This window comes from Myotis brandtii, unplaced genomic scaffold (assembly GCF_000412655.1).
Source record: "Myotis brandtii unplaced genomic scaffold, ASM41265v1 scaffold630, whole genome shotgun sequence".
Classification (NCBI taxonomy): Eukaryota; Metazoa; Chordata; class Mammalia; order Chiroptera; family Vespertilionidae; genus Myotis; species Myotis brandtii.
Window position 1 is genome coordinate 438,498 of NW_005370412.1, and position 12,583 is coordinate 451,080.

Here is a 12,583-nt window from a genome sequence, read left to right on the forward strand (position 1 = left end):
GCTCCATGGAGGGTGGTTCCTTCTTCCTGGCTGCCCCTGACACTCCTGGCCACTAAATAAATGCCTTTTGCCCTGTGTGGTGTGGTGCTATTTACCAGCTACCCTTTCTCCCACTTCTCTCTACATCTCTGGGAGAGGTTCTGGAATGTTCGGGATTTAGAGAGAAGGTGAAACTCTAGGTAAAACAGAGGGCCTGATCACGGTAGATTTAAATAACTCGTGCTCAGGCACAGCTCTGAGGGGCCAGCGTCCAGGGCATCTTGTTTTGTATATAAAGTGCACTGTGCAAGGCAAAGATTTCAAGAGTTGAGTGTTATTTTAAAAAAATTTTTTTTATTGATTTTTAGAGAGAGGAAAGGAGAGGGAGAGAGAACCATGGATGTGAGAGTGAAGCATCGATCGGCTGCTTCCTGCATTGCACAGTGCTGACACACAGTAAATAATCACTAGATGTTAACGCTCCATAGTTCCCAGATGCCTATGTGTCAGGGGTCGAAAAAACTATGGTGACGGCCCTCACCTGTCAGAAACACTGGAGACTTCAGCTCCACCCGGAGAGACCCGTCATGTCTCAGGTCCTCAGTCGCTAGTTTTCTCCACTGCACAGAATCCATTTCCTCCATGTTAGCCAGACCCTGGCTTAATGCCAGGGACTCCTCCAATCTCTTATAAAGAAGAATGTTCTCTTGTTTGCTTATAGCGTCTTTCTTATGCCTCCTCGTGTGGTTGACACTGGTCTGAGTCTAAGAGAATGGGGAGGGGGACAGACAATATTTGCTACAGGAACTAGACCAGAAGCAAGACTTTTGTAACAGCCCAGTCCTCCTGTGTCTCCCTGTCAGGCGGACTGAGGCTGGTGGTTTTCAATTTGCTCAGATCCATTGCAAACCCGTTTCCTATAACGGGGACATTCAATGTGAATGTGACTCTTTTAAAGTCAGCTTAGGCACTTGAGTCTTTTGCCTTGAGAGCTTTATGTTTAAGCATCAGGGACCATGTCAAACCCCCCAGTAGCCTCTAGGGAAAAAAAATATCAGACTTGCATTTACTTTAAAGAATAAGGCTTCTAAAAGAGCAGTTACTCTCTTTTCTTCCCTCAACCTTATGATTTGTCCCCAACTCAAAGCCCCTCCTACTGCATAAGTGAGAAACAAGGAGTCCTCTTCATTCAGGAATTCATCATACCAGGAGCTGAGCATCTGCAATTCAAACAGGACATAAGGACATAAGCGTTAGGAGGTGTGCTCGGCCTGCTGGTTGTTTACCTGGGAGAAGTGTAGGCTGCCGATTCCGGAGTCTCTAGTTTGGAGATACAATGGAACAGCAAACATTAGCCATGACCAACCAGGACGTTCCTCTGTCTTTCTAAATTTGCAGCTCACGCAGCCTCTCTCTGAACCTCAGAGGATAGTAACCCATACTTACTTAAGAAGAGGTACAACAAATAGTTTACTGAAGGACAGTTATTTGACACCTCTTAAATCTTTGTTCCTTTCCAAAGTACTATCTCATCTGATTCTCAAAATTGTCTGAAAACCAACCATCTTCTTTTGGAGTGTCTACTCTTAATATCTCCTCCTTGAAGACCTTGCCCACTTGTGAAAATTATTTCATTACATTAAAATAAATAAACAAACAAAGCCCAATAATAACAACAGAAAGCTATGCGTTAGTGCTTAGCTAGGTTTATCTATCTATACCCTCACGTTCATTCATTTATTTATCTGATGAATACTTCCTCAGTGCCTCCCACGTGCCAGACACCGTGCCCATTGCTGAGAATATACAGATCAATATGCTACAAGCCTGGTTCTCGAGGAGCTCACCTTCTAGCATGACGGCACATGCCACCATAGAGGTGTGGACAAAATTCCCTGGGAGTGGAGAGGTGGGAACACATTTCACAAGAGGTAGGGGGCCTCTAGACTTCCTGGACTGAAGAATTGTGTGCAGGAGAGCTGTGGCTGTGGATCCACTGGACTGATCTGGTCCTATACAACCCAGATGTGCAACCCTGGATAATTATTCTGTACTGGAAAATGTGCTGGACTTAGAGCCAAGAACTCCTGGGTTCTACCCCCTGGTTCCTCTACCAGTCTGCTGTGTGCCTTGAGCTAATCCACTTACCCTCTGAGTCTCACTTTCCTCATTGTACAAATGACAATACTACCCTGTATGCCTCTGAGAGGTGCTAGAAAGCCTCGATGAGGTAATGTGTTTTATAAGGTAAATAAATTATAACGCACTAAAAAATTTGCTACTTATATCTATTTGCCCTTCCAGATCTACTCTCTACCCTTTCTTTACCGGGCTTATGCCTTGGGAAATTAACCTGTATGGACCACATCAACAAGCTCCCATGACCTCTGGTTGGGTTTATCCAGTCAGGAGATGGGAAGGCAGGAGCCAATATCTATTCCCCTTGGTCCCTCCCAGCCAGATCACTATGGACTGGCTACATCCCTCTACTGACAATTACAGCTCCTGCCGAGCGCTCCATTCCATATAGCTCTTCTGGTAACTATTCCCTCTCCTCCACTCTTCTGGCCTAAGAGTGATAAAGGTGATCGATCCACCATTACTGGCCCTGGGGTACTGCACTATCCTCTGTAGTTTCCCTACTCTCGTGCCCACTACCTTGTAATTAGTCTCTTTTATTGGATGCTCATCTGTTTCCCAGCTGACTCTGCCATTTGTTTTCTCTCACGATCTTGATGATACAACGATCAAGCAATGGGCCTTACTTCCTTTGAGTCTTTAGGATGGTCTCCTGCTTTTATCTCATGTTTTGGGATAAGAATAAACCCTTCTCCATTGGCCATTTTCTTGTTGGCTATTCTAGGAAAGAAAGACCTTGCATTCTAATACATGATGTTCAGAACAGAGTTATTAAAACTTCCCTCGGTGGAATACTCAGAGGTTCATGGTTTTGGGAGACTCCACATAAGGGGGAACTGAAGAAGGAATAAAAGGTGGATATTGACCACTCCCCCACCTCCATTCTACTTTGGCGTTTTGGCTGTTTCTTGGGAATTTGTACAGCCTGCTCCTAAAAAAGTAACAGACTCTTCAATAGGTGAAGGGTTATATGGGTAATTATATCATTAACTTAGTATAGATGAGCAGATAGGATTTCAGGTCAGTTTTGACCCAATCTTCCAGATCTTAACCCATCTCGGTAAGGTGTGACCTACCTGGCAAATCTCCTCCTGGGCTTTGGGTATCCAGGGGTTCATATTCCCAGAAGGCAGCAGCTCCTTCAGACCTTCAATGGTTTGGGATTTGAGTGGTAAGCGTGGACCAATCTGTTCATTCAGGTAGAGCTCACAGATCCGGTTGCCCAGTATGTGCCAAAAGATGGCATTCCCAGTCTTCCTGTTATTCATCAGGACATTGAGGAAATGGTGCAGGTCCTGCCAGAGGTCCAGGAGTTGGATCTCCATTTTCAAATTCAGCTTCTTCAGGTGGTCCCGGAAGGGACTCCCTGCAAAGGCATCAGCACACAAGGCCCAGTGGGTGTACCCCAAGGAGAGTCTTTTCTTGATGGCCCCCTTGATTGTCAAACGGGGGGAGTGACGGATGATGGGGGTGGCCGTCCTCAGGTGGGTAGAGATCTTTGTCTCAAAGAGGCCCTCCATGTGGAGATGGCTCTTGGCTTTCTTCTTCATGTTGGACTTCCTGGCACGGAGACTGTCCTTTTCCAGGGAACCGCTTATTCCCTCCTTTGAAGAGGCCTTTTTCAGGGAAGGCATGTGTACAACCACTTTCTCCTGAGGACAGATCTCCTGGGAGGACGTGGAATTGTCGCCTGGCTTGGTATCCAATTCTAGAGACCACGAGGCATGATCTATCAACTGCCACATCTTCCCTTTGATCTTCCTGCTCGAGTACCGCCTCTGGGGGTGGCAGGACTTCTTGATGCTCATGTTCAGAGGGAGCTCTCCTGCATGGGTACAGCAAAGACTGCACTGGCGGGTCTCATACTCTTGCATCAGATGCTGGCATGACTCCTCCTTAGCTATGATGGTCTTGGCATGGGTGTGAAAGTTGGGAAGCCAATAGCTCTGGAGTTTGAACAAAGCCACTTTCTGCATGTTGCTCAAGATCTCCCGCCTGGTGGTTGACTGGTTGGGATGCCAGATGGAAAGGTTCAAGAGAGACTCTGGAAAGAAGACAGAGAGATGGAAGATGAAAAACGATGTGGCGCCAGGGAGCTTTTGAAGTTTTTCCGAATGTTTTTTGATTAGAATTTCATTGGTTCCTCACGCAACCCAAGGTTGTGAAGAGGTCAAATATATGGTGGATGCAAGTTTACGATTTGCTCAGCACAGTGACCCCTTTCTCTGATTACCTTCCTTTTTCCCCAGATAAATAAGTCTAGGGGATTCTTCAAGTTATTTTTTAGACTATGGAATATTATTGTAAAGAAAAGCAAACATCACATGAAAACTTGTGTAAGAACATGTACCTCTGAATGGGATTTCTCGGGATCAGATCTGACAGGAGGAAGGACTTTGGACAATAATTTGAAGGAGTCTTTATTAGCCCTGATTTTAATGCCATCAATTCTCAATTCTCTCTATGAATTAAGAGTAGAGTGACTAATCCCAAAGAGCAAATCTGGAACACATTTGTGTTTGGGTTAGCAATGCCTCCGCACTGGCTGTTCTAGAGAAGAGGTTGGCGGCTTTGTCTGTGAAGGGCCAGCTAGTAAACAGTTCAGGCCTGTGGGCCACCTACAGTCTTTGTTGCACACTTGTCTTCTTTAACCCTTTAAAAATATAAAAACATTCTTAGTTCATAGGCCACATGTACTTCACTTGACCCGTGGGCTGCAGTTTATTCTAAAGAATCCCAATTGAAAAAAAAGAGAAAAAGAAAAAAAGACAAGCCCTGCAGGCTCAGAAGATGGAGGAGCTATGCAATTACCTTGCTCCAATTCCTCTTCACTCCATCCAGCAAAACATCACTGGCAAGTAAAAGCTCAGGAAGAGGCCAGTATCAGCCTAAGGACAAATGGTCTCTCTCATCCCTCCCCTGTTATGGGTTGGGTCTCCCACTGGCATCCCTGATACATAGAAGATGGAAAGGGTGGCAGTGTGCAAAGCAAGAGACTGAGGGCTATCAGACACTGGATTGATTTCTTTGGTTACATCTCCCAGGGATTTTACTTCAGAAACACTTTATAGTTCTTACTGATGTTCATGTTGCAGAGGGTCACTACCCGTGAGCCCTCCTGAAGATGGGTGGCCTTCAGCACAAGGAGGAGAGATAGGTAGTGGTCTCTCAATTCCAAGTCCATCTCATCTATGCCCAGGATCTTCTCAGCAAGGATCCAGAAATCCACCAGCTCTTCACCTACAGACCAGACAGGGGAGGCACAGAGCTACACCCCTAACTATCCCCTTCAGTGGTTGCATCTGGGTGTGGCAGCTGATACCCCCTCCACCCACCTGCTCTACTGCCTTCAACATTAGCCACTCCTCTGGGTCAAGGCACCATCTCCAGAAATGTCCTAATATGGGGGCAGATGGGAGTCATGGAGGAAGGGAATTAATGGATAGGGATCTTTTGTGACTTTTTTATTGTTCGAAAAACTGTCACTTTAAGAAAAACGGCACGACTCTGAAGATGGATCATGAGACATTTGAGTTTGGTCCAAAAAATAAAGACAGAGGGAAAAGCAAGTTTCCAAGATTATGAACCCAGAGTAGCTAGCAGAAGGACACTGAGGCCAAAATGTGCCAAACACTATGTTCCCTGTTTCATAACTGTCAGGGCTGATGTCCTTGTGACAAACTGAATGATAGTTCTTCCCTCCGTGTTCCCTGGAGATCCAGGATTTCACCCTTAAACCAGGGCTTGTCCCTGAGTAAAACTTAACATTACTGAACTGTCCAAGCTGTTGGCCTCCCAGTATCCACCAACTACTGGACCCAATAGAGCAGAAATCGATGCATCCCAACAGGTTCGCCACAAGGATTTATTTATTTACTTGTTCCTTGTCTGTCTCCCCACCATCGTGGCAGCTTTATGACGTGGGGATTTAGTATAGCTCTCACTCACTGTTGTATCCCCACCTACCAGCACAGTGGCTGCCATAGAGTGGTGCTCAATCACCATTGTTGAATGAATGAACAAATGAGTGAGCGAAAGGGACTCAGATTGCGTTTGCCCTAACCTACACTATGGATCCCAGTTTTAAAAGACTTTACTCAAACTGCATTATAAGTCATTTTTTATATTCACCATAGACGCACAGAACTGTCAGTAAGTGCTCTGGGGCATCCTGGAAACTGTTGAGAACTTGCAAAGGCCCCAGGAAGAACTCCAAGAACCCACCTGCACTGCCCTTGAGGTAGGTACAGAAGCGCCACATCCCTCTGACCCCGCCAATGCATTTCTGGAGTAGCCACTGGTCTGCCTTTTTCCATCTCATCATCTTGGCTGCCAGGAAAAGTCCATGGTGAGAGAGAGTGAGCTCTGTCCTCGGCTTCTCTCTCAGCCTCACGCACGGTCGACCCCCATTCGCTCAGTGAGGAGAAATGGTGGATAGTTAGATGAGTTGGGTCCTGATTATGTGGTGCTTTTGAAACTAGGCACCAGACCCTCTACTGACATGCATCACGTGACATGTGAGAGACCCACAAGCACACGTACAATCCAAAATCAAAAACACCCTCCAACCAAGGCCCTTTGCCTTCTACAGTCCCCTCATGGCAGTAATTCTACCAATCCAATTTCCCCAATACGTATATCGCAGGAGAGAGAGAGCATAGCAGTGATTTGTTACAACATTTTACTCAATGGGATCTCCTGAATCTTAACCTTCCCTGGGTGGAGCATATCTGATTTCCTTTGGTTAGTTGAGCTGAAAGTAAAGTTACCAATTCAATCCTAGATGGAGATTTTATTCATTCATTCTTTCAACAAATATTTATTACATGTCTACTAAGTGCCAAGTACCATTCTAGGTGTTCGGGATACATTAGCAAACAACAAAAACCCCTGCCCTCAAGGAGCTTATAGTCTAGTGAATGAGACAGACAATGAACAATCAGTATAACAAGAACATTATCTGGAAAAGTTGAAGCACTACAGGAAAAAATGAAAAAGTAGAGAAGGGTTGGGAGTGCTAAGGCAGAGGTTGGACAAGTGGGCATTATGGTCTTCATGGAATAGGTGAGAACTTCACAGAGATTTGAGGAGATGAGAGTGGGAGCCAATGTGGATATGGAGGAAGAGCATTCCAGGAAGAGTAAACAGCCAGTGCAAAGCTTTGAAATAGAAATATGCGTAACATGTTTAAGGAACTGCAAGAGGGCCAATGTGGTGGAAATGGAGTGATTGAGGAGGGGCATAGGAGGAGATGAGGTCAGAAGGGAAATGAGGCCAGGTCTCTAGGACCTTGAAGGCCATTGTAGGGGTGTTGGATTTCACACTGAGAAAGCAGCCATCAATGCATCCCAATGCATCAATGCAGGGGTGGCGGGTGGTGAGTAGAGGAATGACATGATCTGAATTAAATGCTGAAAGGCTCACCCTGACTGCTTTGAGCAACAGAACAAGAGCAGAACCAAGGAGTCTAAGATGATTTCAGTGGCCAGGTGAGAAATGACGGTGGCTTAGACCAGATGGTGGCAATGAAGGTGGTGAGATATGTTTGATTTTGCATAGAGTTCAGGCAATTTTGTCATGTTCTGTGGCCACCATTCATTCTCTCATTTATGAATGTAGTGAGACAACAGCCAGCCCATTTGACTCCTGCTTATTGATCTAGGTAACAATTTTCCAGCTCAAGATTTTTACCTATTGTCACAACACAGACCGAGCCACCTGCATGTCTAAGGCTATAAAAGTAGCCACTATTTGTATGTTACTGTAGGACTAACACGCAGCCTGGCTTTCCATATTTCTCCATACTTATACCTTCATGCTTACCTCCTTCTGGGGAATTAATGAAACTGATGAGCTCTTGACAAAGAATGTAATGGAAACACAAGTTGGTTTTACAGAAGAAAGGTAACCGGTATTTTCCCAGCCAGGTCAATAATCCTTTGTACTTTGGAATCTAGAGTCCAAACAAAATAGGAACAGACAAGAGAAATGGAACTGAACTAAGAAATGCAGCTTAGAAAAGGGCAACAAATAACCTAACACTTGCTGAATCTGGCCCAGAGATTAAAAATAGAACCTAAAGAAACTGAAGACTTGAACTGAGGCTCCCAAAGGAGTGAATGGACTGGTACAAAAAAAAATATTCGTGGGTGAAGCTGTTTTAAAAAAAGATCTAAGTCACCCAGCTGATGTGGCTCAGTGGTTGAGCGTTGACCTATGAACCAGGAGGTCACGGTTCAATTCCTGGTCAGTGCACATGCCCAGATTTCAGGCTCAATCCCCAGTGGGGGTCATGCAGGAGGCAGCTGATCAATGATTCTCTCTCATTATTGATGTTTCTATCTCTTTCCCTCTCCCTCTCCCTTCCTCTCTGAAATCAATAAAAATATCCATTTTGAAATATGATCTAAGTCTTGCTTGATAGAAGACGAGCAGAAGAGACTTTGGTGTTGAGTCATAACTCTATTCAATGTGCTTCTTTATAAGCACATTTATAATATTTTGCAGGCTCCCAACCCATATCAACTGCACAGCGTGTACAAAAACACACAAAGACTCACACATAACATCATTTAGAGTACAGGATGGATCCCTGAGACACTGAGCCACCAGAGAAAGGAGGAAAAAACTAAAATGTTTACGTTTCTGAGTCCTAGGAATACTAAATGTAACAATCAGGGTGGGGTGTCTTTCTCAGCTTCCCAGATCCCAGGGGAAAACAAAACCTTGCTGTGAGCAGGGATTAAGATGATCTTTCTGAGACTATCTGCCGCCGGTAGAGTATGTGGAAGCCATTGGTATGTCTAACATTTATACGGTGGAAAAGGATGCTAGTAACAGGAAGGGGGGGAAGGGAAAGAGAAAGACAATGGATGAGGACAAGGAAAAAGGATATAAAGAGGGAAAAGTGAGACAAATCTCTGGAGGAGAGTGGTGGAGTAGGTATTAGGAATTGCAGAGTGGCATCTGACCTTGAGCTACACCTTATCATGCAAATTACTACGTAGTAGCCCATGGACTGTGACTGCCTACCCCACACCCACGTCAGGCATTGCCAATCAATTCCCAGACTCTTTCTGGCTTAGGTGTGGCCTCAGAGTTCTTTTCAACACAGTGCTTCAAGCATCTACTACCCAACCAGTCACAGTGAGCATGAGAGATGAAGTCCCATTTGCTAACCACTGATTGGAATATAAAAGAAGGAACTCACCAGCACCTCTTGGCCAAGTGATAAGAATGCACAAAGGAGAAATGTCTAACTGGCTTGATACTGTTTGCTCTACTCACCTGCTTTCCTTTTTCCCTCCCCCTCTCCCTCTCCCTCTCCCAATCACACATCCAATTCAGCTCTCTCAGCCCCCCACCCCAAGACCGCCGCCACTGAAGTAAGGCTCTTACTCACCAAGTCATGAGGTATTTCTGGCCACAAGCTCCACTGTGCATTTTCAACTGTATAAAATGGCGTCTGACCAAAGACCTGCAAAAAGAAAACGAGGAAACAGCCAAAGGGGTAGAGCTTCTCCTCACGAACATGTCCCGGGACATCGCAGCCACAGGGGAAGAGAGGTTCCATTGCTTTCCTATTTCAGGGGACATTCATTCTTAAGTGTACTCCACTGAATCAACTTGCCTTGCCCCAAAACACCCAAAGTAGACGAAATGACAAGATTTGTTTATCTTTTGGCGCTGCCCTGCCTCAACCTGGGAGTTATCTTGCCTGTGTGCAAAGGCCAAAGCCCAAGCTATTAAAAGGTGTTGATTTTTGTGTATTTTGTGTATTAACTGGCTAAAGCCAAAGGTCTAAACTCTTTCATAAAGAGAAACAGCTTTGGATTTGCCTGAACTCTTGAGCTGGAGAAAGTAGAAAGGACCAAGGATATGAAGATTAGGGGTACTGATTACATATGGGGGCATTAGGTGTCCAAAATTGATAGATAATTCTAGCCTTTTGTCATGGAGCAGAGCCTGTGACCTAGGAAACCAGGTGGGAGGTGATAAGGATCTAAAGGCAAAAAGGATGGGACAGATAGGAGAGATTTTTTTACAAAGCAAAATGCCAGACCTCTCACTGTTTGAAGGTTGGGGAGAGGCGGTAACAAGAGGGAGGAGTTTTGGGGTAACAGGCTTGGCTGCCTGGATGGATGGTGGTGCCAGCAACATGGTAAAAAGAGGAAAGAGGAAGAGACCTCTAAGAGCAGGTCTTTGGGGTGATCCTCACGCATACTGTTACCTCTGCCAGTGTCATGAAAGGTTTCAGAAGTAATACTAAGACAGTGTATTAGTTGCAAAGTGCTAAGGGGCACAGAGGCAGGGAAAATAAGTCCCATTGGAAGGACACCTGGGAATTCCTTAAGGAGAACAGGACTTAAGCAGAGATTTGAAAAATGGTTAAGACTTGGACGGTGGAACTACAGAAACTAAGAACCCAGCTCAGCAGAGGTGTAGAGGAGGAAGAATGCCAGGGGGGCTCCTTTGGTAGACTACTGGGTACCGGCAGAGGGTGTGATGGGCAGGTAAAGGCAATTAAGGAGGTGGGGACTTAGGATTGGATTATATCAATGATGGGAAGCTCCTGAATATTTAAAGGAAATTCTGATTCATATTTGCTTGCTCAAAGTGAAAAGTTTTTATTTGGTAAGTTTATTTATTTTTTTTCAAGGCACATGGCTCAGTGAGATTCACTACTTGTCTGTTGATGAAACATGTGGATTTAAGTCCGAGTGAGAAAACTTACCGGGAGAGAAAGAAACGTGTTGAAAAAATCAGCAAAGATTTCATCCTCCAGCAGAATTATGAGATTGGTAGAACAGATTATCTCTATATGGGGAGAAAAAACAAACACACTCACGAACCAGAATTGTACTCAGGATGAGAAAACGAAGCAACTGAATGGGTCATTTCACATCGCCAAATCTTAGCTGGCCATGGCCTCTGGGGTCATCTAACTCAATTTCCCCCCCACCCCAAGCCTCTCCTCTGCAGTATCACTCCGCTCGAGCACCCCCAGCTGTGGGGAGCTCGCGGCCTCCCAGGGCTGCCATTCCATTTATGAAAAGAGGAACTGGTTAGGAAGATTCTTCCTATTGTGAACTGCCTTCCTTTATCTTCTTCCTACGTACAGAAATTCTACCCTCTGAAGCTTCACAGGATTCATTTAAGTCCTCTGAAGTGGGACAATGCTCGCACATTGATGAAGACATCACAACCGTCTGCTTATCTCCAACCCCTCTTGCTAGTCATTAAGCAATTCTTCAACCGCCTCCTTGCCATCTGGTTCCCCTTGTGTTGGTTGGAGTGTCTAGCACAACTCAAACCATCTGCACTCACCCCAGGGAAGGACACAGACAACTGCTGTCCATATCGCATGTTTTATCAGTGTGGCCGGAAGTAGGGTTAGCTGTGGGTGCTCTCTCATTTCACTGTTCACTCCACCATCCCTTATTTATTCAGTCACTTTTCAGAAACCAAGGGCAAGAATCTACATTTATTCCAAAGTGTAACTTATTGGGTTGGGCCCAACGTTAAACCCAACGAGAGCTTTTCTAAATATTGATCTGGTCGTGCAAAATATTTTCATTCTCCTCAGGCTTGATCACTGCACTGTCCAAGTTCATCTGAGGAGATAAATGTTGAACGTTACAAAGCCAAGCATGGAGACCACAGGTGGACGAGGTGACCCCTGGAAGTTAACTCTAGTTCACTATCTCTGCTCTTAGAGCACAATGCTCAACTAGTGAATAATAAGCTAATTGTTCTATCGATGTTCCTACATTTGCCCATCACACCTAAAGTTTATAATGGGAGACTTATAAAATGAGCAACCTATATACTATAACTAGTCCTATCCCTCAGTCTGAACAACTGATGAGAATAGTAAGTACCACTCACCACCACTAGAGTGTAGTTATGATAATATAAGAAAACTAAACAAGACTTCCATAACTTTTCCTGATGACACTTGATGATTATTGTCTTCATATAATAAAAATGGAAATAAAAGCTCAGCCAATCAAACACTATTGTTACAGAGTATGCCAGTTCATGCCCTCTGTTCCACAGACCTATTCTTTCTGCCGCCTCGTGTTGTAATTTAAAAAACCAACAACACAAAGAGAATTTATTTAAATCAGCAAATTCAGATTCTTCAAGCCCCAATCCACAGGGGGAAGCCCTTCCTCCTTTCTTCCCTCACACCATCCCTTAGCCACAGCGAGGGGAATGGAAAATGGGGGGCCAGGAAGGCCTCTGCCAGGGCAGGCTTCCTTCAGCGTGTGGCGAGCACAGTCCAGCTGCGCAGGGGTGGCAGCTGCCACAGACCCCTCCCTATACATTAAGTCCCTGCAGCCACAGCTGTGAGTGAGGCATATTTGTGGAAGGAAGGCCCAAAGGCATTGCTGCTGACCCCCAGCCAAGGAATAAACTGAAGGCACAGAGATCCGGGAAGAAGAGGTCTGAAGGAGGAGGA

General features: G+C 45.1%; 1 protein-coding gene across 1 annotated transcript in view; it reads right to left on the minus strand.

Moving 5' to 3' along the window:
- The window catches only part of RGSL1 (regulator of G-protein signaling like 1), a 76,150-nt gene that overhangs the window by 29,930 nt on the left and 33,637 nt on the right, over positions 1–12,583 (minus strand). The window contains exons 3-10 of the mRNA XM_014528357.1: positions 10,853–10,935; positions 9,521–9,595; positions 7,942–8,071; positions 6,343–6,447; positions 5,197–5,358; positions 3,195–4,162; positions 1,137–1,199; positions 521–743 (exon numbers count right to left, since the gene is read on the minus strand). Coding sequence (XP_014383843.1) covers positions 521–743; positions 1,137–1,199; positions 3,195–4,162; positions 5,197–5,358; positions 6,343–6,447; positions 7,942–8,071; positions 9,521–9,595; positions 10,853–10,935 — 1,809 coding nt within the window. The remainder of the gene's footprint in view (positions 1–520; positions 744–1,136; positions 1,200–3,194; positions 4,163–5,196; positions 5,359–6,342; positions 6,448–7,941; positions 8,072–9,520; positions 9,596–10,852; positions 10,936–12,583) is intronic.